General features: G+C 48.0%; 1 protein-coding gene across 3 annotated transcripts in view; it reads left to right on the top strand.

Moving 5' to 3' along the window:
* Gsg1l (GSG1 like) overlaps positions 1 to 25,484 on the top strand; it is a 196,257-nt gene that overhangs the window by 45,665 nt on the left and 125,108 nt on the right. For all 3 annotated transcript variants that reach the window (XM_028764263.1, XM_028764264.1, XM_028764262.1), the window contains exon 2: positions 16,409 to 16,456. In XM_028764263.1, coding sequence (XP_028620096.1) covers positions 16,409 to 16,456 — 48 coding nt within the window. The remainder of the gene's footprint in view (positions 1 to 16,408; positions 16,457 to 25,484) is intronic.

Below are 25,484 nucleotides of genomic sequence, written 5' to 3'. Positions count from 1 at the left end.
AATGTGTCTGCATGTGTGTGTCTGCATGTGTGTATGAATGTGTCTGCATGTGTGTGCATGTGTGTGTCTGCATGTGTGTGTGAATATATTTGTATGCATGAGTGTGTCTGCATGTGTGTGCAGGTGTGTGTGTCTGCATGTGTGTATATGCTGTGTGTGCGTGTATATCTCTGTGTGCATGCATGTGTGTATGCATGTTTGTGTGCATGTGTGTGTGTGTGTGCGCATGAGTGTGTGCATGCATGCATGTGTGTGTGTCTGCATGTGTATTTACTTCTTAGGGCACTGGAGGTCTTCCTTCAGTGACCCTTGGTTGGGAAACATGGTTGCTGGGTCCTCGAGGAAAAGTGAGGTCCACTCTTGTGTTCATCAGTGAGGGGTGACTTCAAACAGCATTCCTTCTTCTCTGCCACTGCTGTTCTGGGTGGATAATGAACTTTCTGATTGGAGGGGTGGCATAGACAAACCTTTCTTTAAACACTGTAGTCTTGCTACAGGTGCTCCAAGAGACACGGTGGTGACTTGTACTCCCCTGTCTCCACGCACATGACTTTTGATGTTTATGTGGATGTCATAGCGACTGTTTGGTCTGTTGTGTCCTTTGATGGTATGTCTGGAGAGTCCTCACATATCCCGGAGCTCTCTATTTTTGGGTTCTTTCTTTTCCCCCGGGATGTGGGTTTCGATGTCAGCTAGCTTTTTTGAGACTGGCACATGGGTGCCGCAGTCTCAAGTGCTTCTGTGTGTGAGATCTGCTGCCTGACATCTTTGTACTTGAACCTGCCATTCACCCTCCTGGAACCTCCATGGCTTATGCCTCACATCTCTCAAGAGGAATCTGTTTCTGTTTCTCTCTTCTCCTTCCTGATAATGGGTTGGGTACCTCTTCCTGTTGGGCTGCCAGATGGCCCCTTGAGCTTGAGGATGCTGTCAGATGATCATGAACAGAAGAAAACATCATTCTGAGTGAGAAACTTTGCCTGCCAATCAGGGCAGCTGGTCGGAAGATCATCTCCTTTCCCTAGTTTCCTTGGGATATGTTACTCTAAAAATATGCACGGCTGCTGTGTATGCAGGGCACTGCATGACTCTGGGCAACAGGATTCAAAGAAGCCTCAGTGTGAACTGTCTCCCAGTTTTGTGCAGGGTGCAGGCCCTGTGAATTTGTCCTAGAATGGTACTAAGAAACACAGAATTCCTTTATCCCTGTGTCTTCCAGACTGGTCATTTTTTTCATGACACCTTTATAAATTTATTCTTACCAACAAACTCGTGTTCTGCTGGAATCCGTCTTGTTCTGTGCTGGTTCATATTTTCCTTATATAATGAATTTAAAGGGGAGGTTTTGTATTGCAATTAGAAGTAGAGAGGCAGTAGGATTTGCCAAAAATAGAAAAGGTGTGAGCATGTGTCTGTGTGTGCGTGCGTGTGTGCATATGTGTGTGTCTGTGTGTATGCATGTGTGTGAGCATGTGTGTGTCCATATGTGTGTATGCATGTGTGTACATGCATGTGTGTGTATGTGTGTATGCATGTGTACATGCATGTGTATGTGTGTATGCATGTGTGTACATGCATGTGTGCGTGCATGTGTGTATGCATGTGTGTATTTGAGAGTGCATGTGGGTGTGTGCATGTGTATACACTAACGGAGTGTGAACACAAATTGAAGCAATGCATGAGATGCGGGCTGGCAAGCTCAGCCTTGTTTGTTTTTCATCCCTGCCGAATGAGACTCCACCCCCACTTTCTGGCACCTGTGCCCCATCTCTCAGCAAGCAATAGAGGAGCAGTAAAAAGTCAACTTTTCTCCTGGAAGTAACATGGGGTGTTGGAAAGGGAGTCTGGAAGAGAAATGGGGGGGAGGGCTGTCTCAGTTAGGATTTTTAATTGCTGCAATGAAACACTGTGACCAAAATGTAAGTTGGGGAGTAAGGGGTTTATTTGGCTTACACTTCCATATCACTGTTCATCGGCAAAGGAAGTCAGGACAGGAACTCAAGCACGGTAGGAACTCAGAGGCAGCAGCCATGGAGGGGTGCTACTTACTGGCTTGTTTCCCATGGTGTGCTCAGCCTGCTTTCTGATAGAACCTAGGACCACCAGCCCAGGGATGGCACCACCCACAATGGGCTTAGCCCTCGTGTTTTAACCACTAATTAAGAAAGTGCCTTACAGGTCTGCCTACAGCCTGATCTTATAGAGACATTTTCTCAATTGAGGCTTCTTCCTATCCAGGTACTCTAGCTTGTGTCAAGATGAACCTAGAACTAGGCATCGCAGCCTCCATGAAGTAGTTTATGTTGACCCTCACATTGTGAGCTCCTGGAGGGACCCATGAAGACCCAGGCTTGGCTTAGTCCCCTACCAGCTGCTGGACTGTGGCCTCTCCACAAGGTGCCTCAGTCTTCACTCTACCCTTTCCCCAATGAGTCCAGCACCCCACAGAGTGTTATGGCTTCCAAGCCAGACCACTTCTTGGTCGTGTCAAGCAGGGTTCTGCCCTTGTATCAAATCCTGCCAACAAGTTCCTCGATGAAAAATGGAAACCATGCACCCTTCCTTCCTGTCCCTGAGTTTTGAGGTGAGTCTCCTGACTTTCTGGCACTTCAGATTTTTTATTTATGAAGTGAGAGTACTGCTCCTCCTCAGATGGTTGTGAGGGTCCCACTGAGAGCATATAAGCATGACAACAGTGTGGACATAGACTGTGACTCTTTCCAGCCACCAGGGTTTGCCTCTTTGCTTTCCCTAAGATTCTTCTGAATGAAGGAGCAGAGTCCTTGAACCCCAGGTGCAGCCGAACATCTGGCTCACAGAAAGATCACAGGCCACTCAAGACCCTCCCTGGCTCGCACTTTCTGAATTTGGCCTCTGAAGTTCTTAAGCCTTCTCTCATCTCCAGCAGAGCATTTACACAAGGGAGGCCGTTCCACGAGTAGGCCATGGACTTCCTGAATTCCCTGTAACTGCCCTATCCTTTTCAGTTTCTCTTCTAAACATTTCGGGGAAGAAGATAGGCCAGGTCTTGAAGGATTCCCGAAGACAGCAGGAAACGGCTCCCAGGAGATCTTGGGAGTAGGGACAAAGGGTTATTTGCTGTCTATTGGGCACATACCAGGTCTACAGAGAACATCATCTCATTGGACAGCAGCCTGTCTCTGTCTAGGGTGATGCTGGCTGCCTTAGGAAGAACACGGGTCTCCGTGTTCATAGGTGACACTTGCGTTCCTGCCCAAGTGAGTCTTCAACATAGGAGTGATGGAGAAAGGCACTTCCCTTCCACCTGTTGTGACTTGGGAACTGGATATGGGCAACTCCCACATTGATTCTCTGCCATTGCCTGGAGGAAGGAGATGGTAGGCTCCTCTGTGCACAAGAGCCCCATTGGGAGGGGCCATGCACCACTCAGGAGACCTCATCCAGACACAGGGCGTGCTGGCCTGGCTGCCATTTCTGGGTGTGGTAGCACTGTCTGGTGGATAGGTAGCATGTCCATCCACACTGTATGTGCACTGTGTAACAGCTGTGTGGAAACTCAAAGTTTTGGGTTCAGCCAACAAATTGCATTTGCTAACACGGAGATGTTTGGTTTGATCTGGTCTGGTCTGGTTTAGATTGGTTTGGTTAAGAGAGGGTATTATGATGTGGTACAGAGCCCTGAGCTCACTATGAAACCCAAGCCAGACTTAACCTTGGATCATTTTTGTGTCTGTCTTATGAGTGTGAGAGGACATACGTATGCAACCATCCTTGTGTCTCTCAGACTGCAGTCATTTTTTGAAACACCTTTGCACATAACCATGGAAACTAAAAGACAGAGAGCCTGCTCTTGGTCATAGGGTTTGTAGAAGTGAAGACCAGGATATAGGACCCAGGAGTGGCAATACTTGTTTTATGTTTTTGAAACGGAGTCTTGCCATATAGTTCAGGCTGGCCTTGAACATGTAATCCTTTGGTCTTGTAGTGGCAGGTATGCACCACCACACCCAGCTAGAATGCCAACAATGGATAAGAATTTAGGTTCTGTAAGTCTGAAATCTTGTAGAATGACTCTGTCTCCTTGGTTTACCCACAATTCCTCAAACGCCAATGCAAAGGTGTCTGGAGGCCACGGTGGTGCCAGTCAGGGTGCTGGCAGGGGTTCCATCTTCAGTCTGCCCTCCACTTGTAGAGACCATTATCTCCAGAAAGATGTCCCAACTCTGGACTCCTGCCAGGAATCAAGGCCTGACACCATCTGTAAGAGATAAATAAATCGAAATATCATCAGCGAATAAGTGTGTGCCATCTGCTGCCCTGTCAGTTCAACTGGCTGAAGCCTCCAGAGAACTCCAAGAAGTGCTTGCCAAGGCTCTGCTGCCAGCCTGCTGTGTGAAGAGAAGCTCCCTGCAGGGCCTGCTGGCCTGCTCTGGCCCCAGCCCCCAGCACTGTTTCTTCCATCTGGCCAGTGTGGGGCTTTCACCCCTGCCCATTGTCTCTTATTGGCATATTTACTGGGGACCAGACTCCGATCTCTTCTTTCCTCCTAGCAAGCTGAAACTACCTGCTATAGGAAAAGGTTCCTGTATGCATGTCCAAGGCTCTGGCTCTTTGTGAGACCCAACTCAAGACCAGAGTCCAACTCAAAACCGGTCTGATTTAAGCCCTGCAGCTGGGCTCTTCTGGGAAGGTGCAGGTTCTTATGGCTATTTGTGGAGTTCTGTCTGGAGACTTCCCACAGGACAAATGGATTTCTCTAGATCTTGCCAACTCTGCTAAGAGACAGTGCAGGATAGTAGCCAGGACAAAGGCTGTGTGCCACACTGCCTGTGGCTGTGTGACGTTAGACCCAAACTTCTCGTGCCTCCGTTTCTTCACCTGTGGAGTGGAAGATGGCCCTCACACCTGCCTCTCAGGGCTGTCGTGCTGATGAGCTGCATGTGTAAAGAAGCTGGACAAGAGCTTGATACACAGGATGTGCACACTGTGTGGCTCCAGAACAGGGGATGGGGGCACACTGATGTTCTTATAGCACTCACGAGATAGCCTGGGCTACACAGTGAGTTCAAGACTCTGTATTACATAGTGATACTCTTCTTAACCAAACCAGACCAGACCAGACCAGACCAGACCAGACCAGACCAGACCAGACCAAACCAAATCTCTCCATCTTAGCAAATGAAGTTTGTTAGCTGGCTTTGTGAGGCAAAGGTTACACTGCCCTCCATCTCCTGCCTATTTCAGTCTCTTCCCACCCTTATTGAAATCTCAGCTTTACCATCTGCTGGAGTGTCGAATGAAATCACAATCCCCGGCCTCAGCCATGGCTGGGGGCTCCCCACATTCTCCCCTCTCACCGATCATGCTATAGACCCAAGCTTCTGTGTTTCCATGCCAAGGGCAACTTGGCCAATCCGCAGCACCCCTGTATCTCTGCCAGCACTAGGCATCTGTCTCTGGCCTCTTTCCTTGTTTCTGCTTGTGGCTATGCCAGGTTCCCACCCCTGCTCCTGCTGAGCACGCAGAATTAGAGCTTCCTGGTCTGGCTTCCAGGGATGCTCAGGGCTCTCCTTGTGGGAGCAACGCTGTTTTACCTGAAACCCAGGTAAGGAGAAAAAGATAGCTCTGATAAGGGGAGCCAACCCCAGGGCAGGTGCTTTGCACTCTACTATTTCAATCCTTCCCAAACCTGAAGTAGGAGTATATTGATCCCTTATTTATCCATCAGTTCACTTTCTGTGGTTTTGTCAATCAGTGGTCAAATAGAATAAAAGTAGTAAATAGGAAATCCCAGAAATAAATAATTCATAAGTTTTAAGTTGTGGAACATTCAGTAGATCAGGGGTCCTAGCAGGGAGGGAGGTCTGGGTTGCAGAAATCCAGCAGCCTTGGAGGAGTGGAACCTTGGGGTCCAGGAAGCCATGGACTTCCTTTTGTCTTATTGAGAGTCTTCAAAAGATGATTTTTGACCCAGTGTTTGGAGTTTGTTTCAAAACAACCATGCAGTGGTGGACCTGGAGTGTGTGAAGGCTAGCTGAGCCTTTCCCTGGCCAGTGGTATTCTCACTGAATTCCTGGGAGCCTCCTTCTTGTCTGGACTGGTTCCCCTGGGTGTGAGCAGGGAGCTGATATAAAATCATTATAAGACATGAACCTTCAGAGTGGGAGGTGAGGCTCTGTGGGGCAGATGGTTGGTGAGTGAGGAAGGGTCCTGTGACAGAGCTGGAGGGCACTTGAGTTGAATCTGGAAGTCTAGGGAAGATCCTCCTGCACAGAATAGAGAGGGTAAAGGTTTTAAGTTGAAGGGATCAAGTATAGAGTGTCTTAGGGTTTCTACTGCTGTGATGTAACACCATGACCAAAGCCTCTTGGGGAGGAAAGGCTTTATTTCAGCTTTTTCCCATCACAGTCCATCCCTGGGGAAGTCAGTGCAGGGCAACAATCTGGAGGCAGGGGCTGACATGGAGGCCACAGGGGAATGAGGCTTACTGGCTTGCTCCTCGTGGCTTGCTAAGTCTGCTTTCTATATATCTGGGACCACTAGCCCAGGAGTGGCACTGCCTACAGTGAGCCTGGCCCTCCCACATCAATATCAACCAAGAAGATGCACCGCAGGCTTGCTTTAATGAGCCAATTTGGTGGGGACATTTTTTCATTTGAGGTTCCTTCCTCTCAAGTGACTCTTACTTGGTTGACACAAAACTATCTGGAACAGAGGGTCAAATGGTAGGTGGCAACTCATAGAGTGAAGGATGGTACTCAAAGACATAATGTCTGCTGGGTTGGTACCAAGTGCATACACATGGTCCCTGATCCCTGCACTCAGGGAGCCAAGAAGATCATGAGGTTAGCCTGGCCGATATAAGGAGCTGTCTCAAAAGGCTAGAACTAAGATCCATCTGAAAGATACCGTGTCTGAGGTGATCTCAGAGTGTTCCGATCTTCTGCTTGGTGACAAAGTATGCTGTCCTCAGAGCTACCGCTGTCCTGCAGTGTCAACATCCTTTCTTGTGTGTCTTTTCCCTCGTAAGTCCACCGGACACATCCCATTCTCATCCCTGCCTTCCTCATGCTGGCTGGTATGCTGGCAGCCCATCCTTCAGAGCATCTCTCTGTAGACTTCTTGAAAAGGCTGGGAAGGGGTCTTTAGTTCTTGCTCAATCATGTCCTCACCCTCCTTGACTGTTCCAGGCAGTGAGGACACAGCCGTGAACGAGACTCTCATGTCCATGAAACTTTGTTGGTTGCTGAATCCAGCTGGCCTCCAGGCAGACACCATCTTTTTAGAAGAGCCAGGGTACCTTTCTCTAATGAGAGGGCTCTAGGGTGGCTGATGTACACAGATGCTTGGCTGTCAGAACAGAGGTTGTTCGGGGGCTGTGATTTTGCCTTTCTGGTTCACTGCTCTGTTATCAGCACTGAGAACCATGCCAGGCACATAGTAGGCTTTCAGTAAAGTTTGGGGGAATACAACCGCATTGGATATGAAACACTAATGTTGCTCACCTTGGGGGCGGTTGCTTGTTTTTATCAGTGTGTGCTCTACAGGAGGGGGCATCATTATGACATGTTCACACACGTGTCACGTGCTTTGGCCGCTTTTAACTCCCTTCCTCCTTCTTTCCACATTCTATTTTCATGTTTTTAAATTTATTATTATTATCCATTATTAACTTGTGTGTGTATGTGTGTGTGTGTGATGTGTATGGCTATCAGTGCATGTGTAGAGTCTACACAGTGCATGTGTGGAGGTCAGGGGACAGTCCTGTGGAGTCAGTTCTCTCTTCCTACCGTCTATGAGTCCTGGGAATCCAACTCTGGCCTGTGGGCTGAGGCTCAAGCTCCTTTCCCACTGAGCCATCTCTTCTGGTCTCCCCTTTTTCCCCCAGCAAATCTAGATTTTGCATGAAAGAAAACGCACAATTTTTGTTTTTGTGATACTGTTTATTTTACTTAACGTGATGACTTCCAGTCTTACCAATTTTCCTGGAAATTTTCGTTCTTTAAGACAGAGTAGAACTCCACCACATGCCCCTCCCTCCACCTCCCTTCTCCGTTCACCTCTTCCTGGGTGCCTGGTACTAGAACTCTACAGTTGTGAGTACTACTGTGATAAGCATGGGTAGGCAGGGAAGGAAAAGTACTTTTTAGGACTCAAAATTAAGCACTTCTAGGTAGCTTAGTACCTTGAATTTGATTTTGATTCTTGAGAGAGGCAGAGGAGAGAGAAGGAGGGGAGAGAGAGAGAGAGAGAGAGAGAGAATGAACTATCTGTGGGGTCAGGCGTGCAATCTTCGGGCTGTTTCAGATACTGTCTACACATTCACCTCTAAAGTTCTGTGGACCAGTGTGTTCTGTGCACAGCTAGGATAATAAACAAACAAATAAGACTGCAGACTCCCCCCCCCCCCCATTATGTTCCTTTAGACTTTGGGTAGTGAGGACCTCCTGGCTGCTAGGTCTTCACCCTGTCAAAAATTCTATAAATAGCCACAGTGCACCCCTGGGATGGCACCATCTGTTTCCTGCCAGGCCCCAGTGACCCAGATGGCAGGCATGTCAATTCTCTCTCAACCAGACAACAAGCTGCCTAACTACCCATTCCCATAGGTTCTCTTCAGTTACTGGGAGCCACTGACCTCCTGAGTGGGTGACTGGTGCAGGCTGTGTGCTGAGTGACACTTGTGAGTCTCTGAGGATGCACTGCCCTGGTGAGGAGGGCATCCTCTACATCTGTGAGAGTGAACATGCCCCATCACTTCTGGAGTGCAAGAGCCCATGTGTCTATTTCTCTAGACACAGTGCCCTCTCAGTGGGGGACGGGGAGCAAGCGAGCCAACCTCCCCACAGCTGAGGGCCCCTTTCAGACTCCAAGTCACACAGAATTTCCACAAGGTCTGCAACAGCCTGGCATTCTTCTTCCTGTGGGAATACCAGATTCCTGCTGAGTTAGGTGTCTTTCCCAGGCGAGTACTCCCCAGACACCTTGCCATCTCTTCTAGGTGCTTTGCTCAGGAGGCTCAAACTACATTCTCTGACATTTGCTCCCTGTCACCCCAGCACAGTTATCTCCCACTGAAGCAGGACCATATCACTCTCTTGTGGAGCTCTGGGGACACTGTGGGACTTTTAGGATTGTCCTTCCTGGCGACAGGTGCTGCCTTCCCCATCTTAGAAGGTTAAGTTGGAGGGTGATTGACACCCTCTGATGCACATTTGAATCATCTGAGGGGTTTAGACCCATGAAATCAGTCTCTGCATGGGACCCTTTTCCTTATATTTTTGGTTGTGAGCCTAGCCTTTAACGGCTGAGCCATCTCTCCAGCCCGGGACCCTTTTCCTAATGGAGACTTCTTAAATCTAATGATTCAAGACCCTTCCTATCCTTTTCAGTTCATGGTCCAAGAAAGAACACTGCCATCAGGTGGTAGCAAGTTGACAGTGCTTGGGTTTGGCCTTAGGCTCATCTGTATGTTCATGATGAAAGGGTCAGTGCACTTGTCTTTGGTTTTATATGCATCATAACCCTTTAATTAAACGTATCAACTTAATAATACCTGACACATTGATGCCAGGGCCGTAAGGGCCACTTGTAAAAACAGCAAATCAATATGGCGCCAGGCAGCATCTCCCCATTAATGTCCAGTGATTAATCTCTGGTGGCAGAAGAGAAGGCGTCTCTCCTCTTTAGATATTAGCCGTTAGACCTTTGATTGTTGAAGCGTCCTGTTTTCCTCATGTCACCTCTACGATTTTTCCTTAAATGTCAGCTTTACCCTGCATAGGCAGTGCAGGCTGAGGCTGACCATATCGACTCACACATCTTTTAAGCTTTGTGAAACAGGAATAACAGTGTGAGTGCCATTTATTTATCCCCATGTGTGTTTCCCTGCCTGTTTAGAGTTAAGTTCCCAGGGGATTCCTTACAGGATCCAGCTGCAAGAAGCAGCAGCAGCAGCAGCTGGCACAGTAGGAAACTGGCATAGCAATGAAAATAGAGGTCTGGGGTATTTTAGGGCCTGGAGATGGGAGTCCATGGTCCTGGGCTGTACTCCATTACTTGCTGGCTCTGTGGTCTTGGGTGAGTTCCAGAAAGTTCAGAGCCTCGTCTTGTTACTAAAGTAGGGATTCTTGGAGATTGTTACAGGTGAAAAAGAATGCAAGTACCTTCTCATGATAAAACCACTTCACAAACAAGAAGAGACAGCATCAAACAGACAAAAGGTAGCATACTGGTTACTTTTCTGTTGCTGTGGTAGAATACCATTAGCAACCCAGTTTGTAGAAGAGAGAGCTTATTTGGGTGTGTAGTTGCACAGGGATAAGAGTCCAGGATGGCAAGGAGGCATGGCAGAAGTGGCAGACATGGCAGCTGGAACAGAAGCTCATGCTTTAAACCACAGGCAGCAAGTGGAGAATGAAGTGGTAACAGACACAAGGCTTTTAAAGCCTAATGCCGTCACTCATACTTCCTCCAGCAAGCCCATATTTCCTAAGCCTCCCTGTCTCAGTTAGGGGTACTATTGCTGTGATGAAACACCATGACCAAAAGCAACTTGGGGAGGAAAGAGTTTTTTTGGCTGATGTTTCCACATCACTGTTCATCACTGAGGGAAGTCAGGACAGGAACTCAAACAGGACAGGAATCTAGAGGCAGGAGCTGATGCAGAAACCATGGAGGGTGCTGCTTACTGGCTTGATCTCCATGGCTTGCTTAACCATGTTTTCTTATAGATCCCAGAACCATTAGCCTAGGGGTGGATCCACTCACAATTGACTGGGTCCTCCCATGTCAATCACTAATTAAGAAACTAATTAAGAAAATATCCTACTAACTTGCCTACAGCCCAATCTTAAGGAGATATTTTCTCAATGTGGTTCCCACCTCTCAAACGACTCTAGCTTCTGTTAAATTGACATAAAATTAAACAGTACACTACCCAAACAGTACCACCAACTAAAGACCAAATATTCAAATGCTTGAGACTGTGGGGGGCATCTCATTCAAACCATGACAGACAAAAACCAAAAGCATCAGAATAAAAGAGATGAGAATCCACAGCTGTCAGAGACATAATGGAATGAGACAAGCTCTCCCCCCAAGACCAGGGACAGAATGACCATGCCAGAGACAGTGTCCACCCCTGCTGTTTATAGTCAACATTTTACTGTAGGTTTTAGCCAAGCAGATGGTCCTAGAAAGAAATGAAGGAGACTGGCTTGTAAAGATGGAACACTACTGTCTCTTCTTGAACATGACACGAGCTTGTATTTTGTACAGTAAATCCTGGGAACTCAGAACCATTAGACTGGTGCATAAGTTCAGCGTGATGGCAGCACATAGCATCTGCACCCAAAACTAAAATATTTACAGATGCCAGCAAGACAATGTATCCAGTGGTAAGGAAGGAGGATGGATGACATCATACTGAGCTGGCTCCTCTGCCTAGGTGCTCTCCAGGTTCAATGCAACCCTGAACAAATCTCCAACCTGCTTTTCTGCAGAAACTGAGAAGTTGGTCCTAAAATTCACATGAAATTATCAGAAACCTAGAATAGTCAAAACAAGTCTAAACTCAGAATTTCTAGTTTTAAAGCACGCTACAAAGCAATATAGACACTATGGTGCTTCCTCAATGGCAGCCATGTAGAGAAGCTACAAACAAACAGGGGTGAGGCAAAGCCTGTGCTGGAATGGCAGCCATATAGAACAACTACATACAAGTGGGAGTGAGGTGAAGCCTGCACTCACACTAATGGGTGTCTGTGAAAGAGATGACCCAGTGTTGAGAAGCCATCTCAGGAGGGATGCAAGAATAGCTGGGACCCACATGCCAAAGCAGACACTTTCCTACACGGACACATGGTCAATGCTAGCACAGTGTTAAAGGTACAGATTTGTAGATTAAAGGGGTGAATCTCTATGAGATGGGTTAGGCATATTTTCTTAGGTAGGATCCCGAACCATGTAGGATGAAAAAAAATGCAATAAATGGGTCTTCATATAGCCTGAGCACTTCATTACATGATCTACTTCCATTCTGTGTCTACCTATCATGTATTTATCATCTATCTATAATTTATCGCTTATTGATCTGTTATTTGTGTGCCAGCTATATATGTGCCTTCTATCTTTTCTATACCTAGAATCTGCTTCTTTATATCTATTTAGGTATCTCTTAGGAGTCCAGGTAACTTCAAGTGACAAAGGGTTAGCAATTCCAGTGTTGGGAAACTAGAGGTCTCCTCACTGTGGGTGGGAGGCCAGATGGCCCAGCTGCTTAGGGCCAGCCTGTGTCCCCTTGAGGTCTTGACCTACAATTTTACTTCCAGAGTATGGCCCAGAGAAACAAAAACTTGTCCATAAAAATCTTGTCTATGAAAACTAGCAAATGTCCTCAAAAGGTGTGGGACTGTAAAAGGACGGCTTGGTTTCTGGTGGAACACTGGTTAGAGATGGCTGGAGACCCAGCAGGTATTCCTACAAGGGATGGCATGCATTTCGCCACACTCCCAGACTCCAGGCTCCTGACACGAGGCTGAAGACCTCTCCATTGATCCGTGGCTTTCAGTCATGTAGGGCAATGCCCCTACAGCCCCTCCCAAAGAGAGGTTTGTGTCACCTAGCACAGGTAGAGGGTGTGACTACAGGTCTCAGAGCCTCAAGAGATCTCCATATTAATGAGATACCTAAAGGCCAGAGGGCATAGCCAGTTAAGCCAATTCCTTCCCAGACCCTCCTCGTTACAAAAGATATTTAACCTCAAGATCGCCTTGAGGACTCAGAGTACAGCTTCATCCACCTTCTGCCATGACAATAAAACCTTTAAAAACATTGGACTTCCTTGTGTCTTTGGGGCCCCGATGTGGGGAACCATGGAGAAGACCTTTGACTACCGAGCTGCTGCTTAATCTCCCGCAAGAAGACTTCTCTATGTTCCTGCCATGTAGGCCGCCAACTCAAGTAAGCTAGCTGATCCAGCCAAGCGAGTGCCATAACCAAGAGTCTCTACCCCTCGGGGCGCCTCTCTCGGCTGCAGACCGGTCCAGCTCGTATGCCCACTCCGTCTCGGTTCTTCCAAGTCTCCCAGTGGTGTCTGGGAGCCCAAAGACAAAGACCACCGGTCTCCTGGTCACCCCCTCAGGAGCCCAGCATCTGCCCGGTGCCTCGTGGAGTGAACTCAAATTTTCAAGCTTCTGCCTCCCTGAGCCATGGCAGACCACAACACAACCCAACAGGACCCACATCCATGCACTAGCTACAGCCCCACAAAAAGGGACACACATCCAAAGGCCCATGAGCCAGAGAATGTTCTGCTGAAATGCAGTACTGGAACTCTCCGCTTTATCTTCAGAGCCTGTGGTACAAGACTCAGAGGACGCTGCGACCCTCCCAGAGAGCAAGCCCCATGTGGACTCGTTTCCTCCCAGACCCAGCAGCACTTCCCCACAGTCCCTGAGCTATCTGCCCTTTCATATCCCCTGCACCATTACTCTCACACTCGGGGCCCTCTTTGAGTAACATAAGGGCCACCCAGATACAAGCATTGTGACGTCATGATGCTCATCAGATAACAAAGAGGCTACTGAGGGATGCACGGGAGGCACTGTAGACGTGTGGATTTGTCACTCAAAGGGATGAGGTATGGGATGAGCGAGGACAGAGCATTCACCATGGTACTATGAAAGGAGGGTGGAGAAAACATCTGAGCTTTTTATTGGTAGAATTTTCCATTTATTACTTTGAGACTGCGGTTGACCACATGTCACTGAAGCTGCAGAAAGCAAAACACAGAGATGTGATTCTGTACTTAAACAAAGAAGATCAACGAAGTGCCAATGTACATCTTCGAACCATGATACTAAGAGAAGCCAGTCACAGAAGGCCACAACCAGAGGCAGAAAATAGACTAGTCACAGCCTAGGGTTGGGTGGGGTGGAAGAAGGGGGGTGAACTTCTTATGGGTACAGGGTTTCTTTGGGGGATAATGAAAAGGTGTAAACTTGAGCATGGGGATTGTTGCCCAGACTTGTGACAATACTGCGGGTACATGGGAAACTGTTAACTTGCCTTAAAACAGTGAATCCTGGGCCACGTGAATTATACCTTCTGCAAGCATTGTTTAAAGAGACGAGACAGCAAAACCCTGTGCAGTAATCCTTAAATACGACCTGGAACTGGACCTAGAGCTGGTGTCTGCCTTCTATAGAACCAGGGGAGAGCCAAGGGCCACCATATTCTCATAGGCCCATGCAGATTCTTTAATTTCTTTTAAAAATCAGAAAAAAGGTTAAACTCTGAAGTGGGTAAAGTGCTTGATGCTTAACCAATAAGGCTGTAAAATACAAAATTTTCAGACACTGTGCTTGCTAGTTTTATGTCAACTGGATATGAGCTGGAGTCGTCTGACAGGAGTTGAAGAAGTGCCTCCCTAAGACTGTGCTGTAGATAAGCCTACGTTTTCTTAATTAGTGATTGTATTAGGGTTTTATCGATGTGAAGACACATCATGACCACAGCAATTCTTATAAAGGAAAATATTTAATTGCGGCTGGCTTACAGTTCAGGGGTTTAGACCGTTATCTAACTAAACTCAGACATGACTGGAATCATGGTGGCATGCAGGCAGACATGGTGCTGGAGAGGAAGCCGAGAGTTCTATATCTGGATCCTCAGGCAGCAGGAAGGGACAATTAGCCGTTAGGCCTGGCTTGAGCTTCTGAAACCTCAAAACCCACCTCCCAGTGACACACCTTCTCCAATAAGGCCACACTTCCTAATAATGCCACTCCCTGTGGGCCTTTGGGGGGCATTTTTATTCAAACCACTACAGTGCTTAGTGTTGGAGCCCCCAGCCCATTGTGAATGGTGCCATTCCTGAGCTGATGGTCCTGGATTCTATAAGCAGGCTGAGAAAGCTGTGGGGAGCAAGCCAGTAAGCAGCACGCCTCCATGGCTTTTGCATCAGCTCCTGCTTCCAGGTGCCTGCCCTGCTTGAATTCCTGCCCTGACAGCTTTTGATGGTGGAGTATGATATGGAAGGGCAAATGCAATAAACCTTTCCTCCCCAGGTTGTTTTTGGTCATGGTGTTTATCATAGCAATATTAATCTTATTAGGATATATAACTCAGAGGGTGTGTCCTAGTTAGGGTCTCACAGTGAAGTTTGGGCTGACTTCAGATTCATGATCTTCCTACTCAGCCTCCTGCTGGGATTATAGGCATCTGTCACTATACCTGGGTGACTTGATTTCTGACATTAGCTTTCTTTTCTATAAAGGAAGGAGGTCATGAAGACAAAGAACGCAAGAGCTAATCAGTGTGCTGCTGGTCTGGTCTGAGTTTGAACGTCCCACTTACCTCTCTACAGCTTTGGGCAAAATATATCATGAAAGAAAGTTTAAAACAATTCATTCAAAATCTAAGAGAAAATTCAATTTTCTCACTAGAGGGGAGGTGTCATTGAACCTCAGCCCGGGTCCTTATGCATGCTTGTTGCTCTGCCACCAGGCCAGCCCTTTCTTCTTATCGCGCCCTTCCAGAATGTTCTTGCTTGTCAGCACATCTGTCTTTATATTGTTCGCCGTGATCTGAGCAGCACTGTTTGGCTGTTTGACCCAGGCTTGTGGCTCAGCATCTCAGAGCCTTGCAGTCAGTCTTCAACTGTAAAGGGAGCTGAGGGTCCTGCCTCCCAGTGCAAAGCACAGGGGTAAAAGCAAGCCTGCCTGAGCCAGCACCATGGTGTCTACCCACCTGTGTGTGGCCTGCTGCATCTTGGGCAGGAGTGACACAAATTAGAGTAGAGAGAAGTTTTTGGAAGGACTTTCAAGACCCAATGTGATCAGGCCACCTTCCCTATCCCTTCTGTCACCAATGTGTTCTGGGCCTTGTCATTGCCGTGTGGCTGCCAGGAAGCTCAGGACCTTCAGGGAATGTTGTCTGAGAACTATGGAGGCTCCAGACAGACAAGAGTGATTGAGGCAGGAAGGGTGTGGAGAGGAGCCTGGACAGGCCAGTGGTCCTCCCTGGGTCCACCCTTTTTTTTTTCATGAAATATTACCAAAGGTATGTGTGTGTGTGTACCTGCTCACACATGCTGGCTCATGCTTCACGTGATCAGTGTGTGTGTGCTTCGTGTGATCAGCATGCAGAATGGACAGAAGAGAACAGGAGGCAGAGCCTGGTCAGGGTAGAGGTTAGGACAGAAGGCAGAAGAGCTCAGACTTGGCCAGGGACGGGAGCTGGTGGCTCCCACCCAAGCTCCTGGCACACAACAGGGCTGCTTGGAATCACAGCTAAGGAAGCTGCCTTGTGGGTCCTGTTTGGGGTGGTGCTACTTCTGGGACTCTTGGAGGGAGACAGGCAAACTGGGAAGGAGTATCCTCTCATTCTGAAATTCTGAAACCTTTTTTTTTTCTTTCCCAAGGTGAGAAATGTCGCAGCTTCATTGACCTGGCCCCAGCTTCAGAGAAAGGTAAGTAGTAAGCTCTGCCCTCCCTGGGGACCTGCCCTGACCTGGTGGCTTGTCAGAGCCTGGAGTTTCTCTCTTGCAGCTATGATGCTTCCTGTCACATAGCACTGTCTGTCTCTGGGTGCAGAGAATGAAGTGGGGAGGGCAGTGGAGGAGAGGAGCCTTGGTGGGGTGATGGTCCCTCCCCACAGACCTGTCATTTCCTTGGAAAATTCCAGCAAGCCATCCTGGAGAATCTGAGGGACAAAGGACAAGAAACTCAGTGCCCTTCATAGGCAGGAAGGAGCTAATTCCTTCACTAAGTGAGTGGTCAGCTGCAGGGAGAGACTGTTTCCGCTGCTTCTTCAGGTTCCCTGGAGACATTCCGTCTTTGTGCACATGTCTGATCATGAAGCACTTGGTTGAGCCACCAGGATCTGTCTTCAACCAGAGATTACTAGGAATCACTGTGGCAAAACAGCATTTCACACAGGGAGATGCTGGTTACAGGGGGGCTTGGTTACTAATTGTCTGAGTCCAACTGCGTCAGCCAAGACCTCCATCGACCTCCTGGTGAGGGGTCTATCCCTCTCATTGCTCCAATGATGGAGAATCATCCCAAAGGAATTACATCACCAACATTTCAGAGCAAAGAGCAGGCAGAGCTGGGTTTTAAAGACAGGACCTTGAGTCCAGTGTGGGTTTGCCTGAGCAGGACTCTATGTGCATGCTTCCTTAGCATGGTGGGTGAGTTCTACAAATACATTCAGCATGAGCATGCAGGCACCAGGGTACCCATGTGTACTTGTGGTTGGGCACCTGCATTGGTATGTCCATGTGGTGCCCTCTGGAAGTACCGTGTGTCTGTGTACAGTGTGGGCACGTTGGCTGTTCTCTTCTAGAGGGCTCAAGCCTCCCTTGCTTTCTTTATGGGGACTGAGGGCCCCCAAGAGCAAACGACATTTATTTTACTGGTGGTGCAGTTTGACTTTTAGGGCTTGGTGGCCGCTCAGAGGACTGCCTGATGGCATATATCAAAATGTTTATGAGGAGGCTATGTGTCGGGCTTTGTTACCTAGTGATAGAAGGCTTTTCTATCCCTACTGCTTCTCAAAGTCTCTGGCTTTAACTCTGTGTGGCCATGTTGGTTTGTGATAGCTGCATGGCTCTCCTAGCTGCCCTCCTGATGACCCAGGTACTTTTAGGTCAAGTTAACTAATCCCCATCTTCCCTCTGAACTTGATTCTTCACTTTAAACAGGAGCCCGAGGCAAAGAGAAGAATGAGCCATTCAACCCCGGGGGTGTGTGTGTCTGCATTAAGCCTTTCTGCTCCTGTGTGTTCTTACCCCACATACTCTTCTTCTGGACTCTGGTGGCCACACCAGCTTCCTCCTTCCTGGGGTCCTTCTGGTCTGCTGATGTAACAGAACACTCCCTTCCTACATCACACACACACACACACACACACACACACACACACACACGCCTCACTGTACTGTTCTCTGGGCTCTGTTCGTCACACACAGAGTCACATGACCCCTCTCACAGGTGAGGAAACAGGTATAGTACAGTCACATAGTTAGGAGGTGGGATTAGAACCCAGCTCTTTCCTTGTTTCTTTCTTTTCTTTTAAAGAATGCTTACCTTTGCATGTTGTGTGTGTTTGCATGCATATCTGGAGGTCAGAGGGTAATTTGTGGGAGGAAATTCTCTCTCCCACCGTGTGTGTCATGGGACTTGAACTCACATCATCAGGGCTGGTGGCAACCCCTGTGAGTTATCTTGCCAGCCTATTTGTTTCTTGAGACAGATTCTCATGTAGGCCGGGCTGGTTTTGAACTCCAGATTTTTATGTTTCTATTGAACCTGGTTCTCAGATGTCTGGTTCTTCTACTGACAAGGTAGATCTAAGGGGTTGTGAGGAGTCTGGGGCCCTGCTTCATGGCCTCTGAGTGGGTTCAGGCTAGCACTTCCCTCCTTGCCTTAATCTAGACATTTTCATGTTTCTGTGACAAATTATCAGCTACTTCTTGGTGGCCACCATGACCTTACTCCTGACTTAATTATGGTGGGGTGACCCAAAGCCTTAAACATGTTGGGCAGGTACTCACCAGAGAGCCATATCCTAGTGTCAGAATGGTTTTTAAATTTTTTGTTTATTTATTTTATGTGTATGGGTGTTTTGCTTGCATGGATACCATATGTGACCTTGGTGACCGAGGAAGCCAGAAGAGGGCATGGCATCTCCTGGGCCTGGACAATGACAAGCCTCCATGTGGGTGCCGGGAACCAAACCTGGGCCCTCTGGAAGAGCAGACAGTGCTCTTAACTGTTGAGCTATCTCCCCAGTGTGTGTGTGTGTGTGTGTGTGTGTGTGTGTGTGAGAGAGAGAGAGAGGGGGGGGAGAGAATATTGTGAGAGTGTACACACATGTGTGTGTGTGTTGTGTAATATGTCATCTTGTCTAATCTCAAACTCATCATCCTTCTGTCTCAAACTCCTGTGTGCTAGGCTTACATCTATCTTAGAATGCTTTTTTCTTTTTGAAACATAAATCACATAACAGAATCCCCTTGCTTAACCTTCCTGTGGGCTACATCTTATTCCGATAAACTCAGTGTTGTTGCTATGACCTCATAGGCATTGTGTGACCTGGTCTTCTACCCAGGATGCCATCTCCTGCCACCTTCCCTTCCTCACCACACTCCAGCGCCAGAATACTTGCTGTACCCTGGGTCAGCTGAGCTGACGTGTGTACCCCAGGGCCTTCGCACATGCTATTCCCTGGACCACTGTTTTTCCAGGACTCTCACAATTATACACACTTAGGGAAGTCTTAGTAACACCTAAATGCATACTCTAGAGATAGAGAACTCTACAAGGTCATCTTTGATGGTCATTAGTACTGTGTTGCTTTGTTAGTGTTTGCACCCATATGCACATGCACACCTGTGGATGTAGATGTTCATACATCTTACATATATGAAATCATGAATTCCTTTTCTTATTGGTACCAATGACTTCTCTTCCCTCCTCCCTTCTCCCTCCTCTATTCCTTCTGTGCTATGGGTGAACCAAGACCTAGTCCATGGTTCAAGCACAGTTTCTACCCCTGAGCTGTATCCAAGTTCCTTTTGTGACTATCTATAGAATATTCTGTCTCATGGAGACTTCATTTAAGCAGCTGAATGTTCATTTCAGCAGTCTGAGTGCTTTTGCACTTGGAGTGTCCCATATCACAGTGAATCCTTGGAGAGCTGCACATGTCTCTCTCTCTGAGGCTAACACACTCCAGCTGATCTTTTAGTGACTGACCGTGAGCCAGCAGTGCTACCTACCTGCTGGCATGTGACCTGATCTTTGACAGAGGTCTGTGTGGCAGGCCTCACTATGGAAGGAGCTGACTGAAGATGCTTGAGCTGACCCCCAGTACTCTCTCCTACATGTTACCAAGTCCATCCTGAAAATAGACATGAATTCCCTTACTTCTGTCTCTGCCCTGCCCTCAGTTTCCCTCTGTCTCAGCACCTCAGTTACTATTTACAGGGACAAAAGAATCTTACCAGTCACCCTGAGCAGCTAAATACTCTTGAAAGCCAGTGTAGCAGTCACCGGTATCTATAGCAATGTTGGGTAACAAGCCAAGCTGCCACTCAGTTGCTCGTGTGACTGGGGGTGGGGGTGGGGTTTGTAATTCTGTGATATAGGCTGACTTGATTCCAAGGATGCAGACTGGTCATAAGCCTGCTGCTGCTCATGGATGCATTCAGGGATCAGGTAGAGGGTTATCTGACAGCAATACCAGAAGCACAAGGGAAGAGAGGCTCACTACATGGGCATGCATAAGGCCTTTGCTTATGTCAGGCCCAATGATTTCTCATTGGTCAAAACAAGATTCAGGGCTAGGACTAACATTAGTGCCCACATGGAGACTGGAATGCAGCAGGTTGGCAACAGAATCCCCCTCCACACACTTGGGTATGGCCACAGATACAGGATGGCAGTGGCTGCTGGTGCCAACATGACTTTGACCAGGTTGTGAGTGTGTGAGACTTGTTTAGTTGTTTGTTAACTTTTCCCCTGGTTATTGTCAGGACTTCTGTTTCCCTTGAGGTGACTTGATATTTGGTGGGGGGTAGCTATCCACTCCCTCACCATACGTGGCCAGTGAGGTCCCTTGCATGTCTGTTACATTCACACAAACTTTTTTGACAGATGTGTCTTAGGCACTTCCTTATATAGGGCAGCCTGGGCGGGCACGGCAGGTGCAGAGGGGACTGGCCTAGGATACTGTCCCCAGGGAAGGAGCTAAGCAAACAGGTACTGATTCTGAAGTAAGAATGAAAAATCCACTCTGCTGTAAAACACTGGGGGAGTCTCTTGAGAACCAGAAAAGGCCATGTGGTACCTCAGATCTACAGCAGTCATGAAGATGGTGCTAACAGGAACGGACGCCAAGCTGTTGGGCAAGGTGTGACACAGGGGCATTTTCTATTCTGCCCCTCCCCCATTAACATTCTACAAAGCCTTTTTTTCTCAGGCCCCACCTCTGTCTTTCTTTTTCTCCCAAGATGGGTTTCTGTGTAGTCCTGACTGTCCTGGAGCTCACCCTGTAGCCCAGGCTGACCTCCATCTGCCTGCCTCTGCCCCCTGAACGGTGGGATTAAAGGTGAGCCCTGCCACCACCTGGCTATTTTTTAGGGCGGTTATTGTGGAGTCCCCTGAACATTATCTTGGAACTTATCCCCTCCTTCTTGTTGGTTCTCGGTTTCTTGGACCTCAAGGCCAGTGTCTGTCTGTTGGCCTCCTCACTGAGAAAACCTCTCTAGGAATTTCCAAAAGGGAGAGCATGATGGGCTGAGACCATTTCTCCGTCAAAGTAGCCTAATGGTTTGGCTGAGTGGCTTGTTGTCTGAGTGCTGTTCCCAGGCTCTTGTTTTCTTGTGCGGGCACGAAGTCGTCTCTCCTTTGGAATCCTATGCTATACTCTTTAATGTTTCTGTTTCTTTCAGGCTCTTTGGCTTATTTTAGTTTTAACCTCTGTACTTTTTTTTATCCTGTGTGTTTTCCTTAAATATATGGTCTTGCTTGTTTTTGTTTTTGGAGACAGGGTTTCTCTGTGTAGCCTTGGCTGTCCTGTAACTCACTCTGTAGATCTGACCTCAAACTCATAGAGATCTACCTGTCTCTGTGTCTCCACTGCCCAGCAAATAGATAGTTTTAAATTCTTTGTTTATTTGTTATTTTTTTAAAACAGAGTCTCACTAAGTAGCCCAGGCTGACCTTGAACTTATGACCCTCAGCCTCTAGAATACTGGGATGACAGATGTGCCTCTCATTTAAGAGCTAGGCATGAGCCAAGAGTGGTAGTAGCTTCCTGGGCCCTGCTACTTCTCCTGTGTTCTAGAATCTGCCTCTAGCTGCTGTTGGCCACCTCCCTGTGGAGACCTCCTGTCTTCACACACAGTTGGTCCTCCGCAGGATCATCTACCCTGCTCATCCCCCAGGCCTGGGAGTTAGTCTTCTGCAACTTTTCCTTTTCCAGGTCCAATTGTGTGACAAGCACCACACCTCTTGCCTCTAGAGGACCTTGAACCTCACCCACTCCCGATTTCACAGTGTCCTCTCAGCTGGCTGCCTGTATTCCAGGCCACACAGCTTAAAATCCATTCTGCAGCCTCAGAATGCTCTAGAAGAGACCGATGAGCATGAACATCTGACAACTGCTTGCAGCAGCATGGGTTGTGAGGCAGAAGGCTGACACACAGCGTGCCCAGGAGAGGAAAGGGGAAAGGGGCCTTAGGCAGAGCTGCTGGGAGATACCTCTAGTTCAGGGCCTGGATCTAACCTCTGCAGCAGGTGTCTGCTCCAGCCTGCGTGGCTGAGCAACTTTAACCTGTCTCCATCTTTGCTGCAGCCAGCAAGCCAGGATTTTTGAAGGTCACCAGGTAGAAACCTGTGTAAAACAATGTTATAAGCCACTGGTTTCACATCTCAGGGCCGTGAAACAGCTCTGAGCTGATCCAGGCTTTGTCGATTCTCAGCCACACTCCTCCTGCTTCTGAGCCTCTCAACTGCTCTGCCCTGAATCATATACAGTGAAATTCTTCTGCTCACTTAATTTTGTGTAGTTTAGTGATTATGTTGTAGAAGGAGGGGTGTGTGGAGATGGGAACATACTTGGGAGAGGATGGAACCAACCCCATAGGGGCCCAAACTGCTACTGACATCACCCTGGGGCCACTGCTGTCCAGCAGTCCTCGGCACTGCCACCTGGGCTCCACAGTAAGTTCCAGGCCAGCCAGGGATCCATAGTAACATCTTGTCTTAAAACACACACACAGCAGAGTCAGCTAACCTGGTGCCAGTTTACTCACTAAGGTAGGCACACTGTTGCCTTGCCCACGAGTAGGCTGTCCCATTCTGTGTCACCTAACCTGGTCCTGCAATTGCCCCCCTGTGTGTGGCAGGAGCTGGGCATTGAGGAGAATTCCCCAGCCCTGTTTCTAGCACCCTCTAGAGCAGCCCCTCTCATCTGTAGGTCAGGATGCTTTTGGGGGGGGGGGTTCGTCAAACAACCCTTTGACAGGGGTCGCCAGGGGTCGCCTAAGACCTTGTGTATACCAGATGTTTACATTACAATTCACAACAGTAGCAACATTATAGTTATGAAATAGCAACAAAAATAACTTTACGGTTGGGGGTCACCACACATGAGGACCTGTATTAAAGGTTGCATTAGGGAGGTTGAGACCCACTGAGCTAGAGGGAACAAAATGTCAGAGCCACAGTCTGTGGACAGAGACCTTCAGAAGGCTAGGTGGGCGTGGCTGATGCATGAAGGGTCTAGAAGAAGAAGTGGTTTCTTGTCTGACCTCAGGGCAGCAAGGAAAAATAGCTCTGTGGGATGAATGGCCTGTGAACGCAGACTGTGTTGTTAGTGTGAGGACAGTGGCGGGCTCGCAGGAGACAATGGTGAAGAGCCGAGCAATGGAAGGGAGAGAGACCCCAGAGAGGTGTGAGTGCTTGTTCAAGGTCATACATCAGTCTCTGGTCCGTGCTGTCTCACCTCCTATTGCTGAGGACTTTGGATCAGTGTCCTGTGCACTCTGCCACCCTTCCCTTCCAACTGCTGAGCCTCAGGGACACCAGCCCCACCCCTGCACCCCTAGCTCTCTCTGATCCTGCCTTTCTTTCTCGGAGTTCAGCATCTCTAATTATGGACTCCTGTGAAGCCCCTCAGCCTGGGGGAGGACAGCTCCCGGATCACAACATCTAATGATTACTTTAGCTGCTCCAATTCCAATTACACAGGATTACCTTTCCAGGTAATTAGGGATCTGGGTAGCTTTGCCTGCTCATACTCTCGTACAGCGTTGTGTTAACCCTGACCAGTGACCGGCTTTCATGTTCTATAATTGGAAATACTTTCTCTGTGCTGAGAAGCCTGTTGAGCATAAACAGCGGTGATTTAAATTTCTAAGTGGCTCTGTGGGCTCAGCACACTCCGCCGAGAAGTCGCCGTGCAGCTCTGGGGTCCACGGACTTGGCACGGGATTGGGCAGGGCTCATCCTGCACACTTGTGGAAGGGGCCAGGATTCATAGCTTTAGTTAAGAGAACTATTGCCTGCAGGTCTACCCTGCTGCTCATTGCTGAGCCAGTCTGCTTGGGATGTGCTGACATTTGTATCCAGATCCTATCCTTTGTGTTAGTTCACTGACATTGTAACAAATAGTTGACATAACAAACAAAGAGGCAGTATTTATATCAGCTCTTAGAGTGGAAGGCTGCATTCCCTGATTCTTGGCCCTGCCGTTTTGAGCTTTTGTAGGCAACACTTCTGTCAGGGTTAAGCGACAGCATACACAGAGAGAAAGGATGGACCATGCTCTCGAAGCCCCCTCCAGGCCACACCTCCCATGACCTCACTTCCTCCCCAAATCTGCACCTGTCACATCTCTTATATAAATGATACTATATTTGTATCCAACATTTGTCCAACATCTGCCACGTGCTTGATACTATGTACTCTTCCATAGTGCCTGTATAGTACATAGGAAGTATGGTTGCAGATAGCCTATACTACCTAGCACAATGCAAATGAGATGCAAATACTATGTAAATTATATAGAAATAGCTGCTGGTCTGCCTTGTTAAGGCAATAATAAGAAAAAGCCAATCTGTGTTCAGTATGGATCACTTTTCTTTGTTTTGAGGATCCCATTAAATATCTCAGGCTAGCCTCAAACTCAGTATCCTCCTGCCTCAGCCTCCTGAGTGGTCAGATGACGGGGTACACTATGGTTCCTGGGACAATTTCTTTTCAAGTATTTCCCTTATATAGTTGAACCTGGGAATAGACTTGTGAGTATAGAGGGCAGACCATGGTCTCCTCCATGTAATTTACTAGTGGAAACACACTAGTGTTAAATGGGAACTCCGTGCATTTACAGAAAAGCACATCGACAAGGGACCCAGCATCTGGTTAAGATACAAGGATGTGAGATCTGCAGTCACCAGCACCCAGCATAGAGGGTCCCTCCCATGTGTGGCTCCCCTGACATCCTCACTTGGGGACACTCTGCTTGCTATCTCTCTTGGGGATTGATTTGGTTTAAGTCAAGTTGTTTTGGCCTCTTCCCCAGTGATGGCATTAGGATGCCAGTTTGTTTATCTTAGGATGCTTTTAAATGACTAAGAATAGTGTCAAAAGCTTATAGGACTGAGGACATAGCTACAAGCACGAGGATCTGAGCTTGGGCCCCAGAATCCAAATGGAAAACACTAGCTGTGGGTAGTATGAGCTTGCAATCCCAGCGCTGGGAGGCAGAGACGGGATCCCTGGCGCTCACTGACCAGGCAGACTAACCTGCGTGGCAAACTCCAGGGCATGGAAAGAACCCCTATAAAAACAAAACAAAACAAAACAAAACAAACAAAACAAACAAAATAAAACAAAACAAAGGTGGATGGTGTCTGAACTCAAAGTTGTTCTCTGGCTACTACAAGCCCAAATACACCTGCACAACACACACACACACACACACAC

This window comes from Grammomys surdaster, unplaced genomic scaffold (assembly GCF_004785775.1).
Source record: "Grammomys surdaster isolate TR1022 unplaced genomic scaffold, NIH_TR_1.0 142, whole genome shotgun sequence".
Classification (NCBI taxonomy): domain Eukaryota; kingdom Metazoa; phylum Chordata; class Mammalia; order Rodentia; family Muridae; genus Grammomys; species Grammomys surdaster.
The sequence above is the reverse complement of the archived record's forward strand: the minus strand, read 5'-3'. Positions and strand labels throughout refer to the sequence as shown.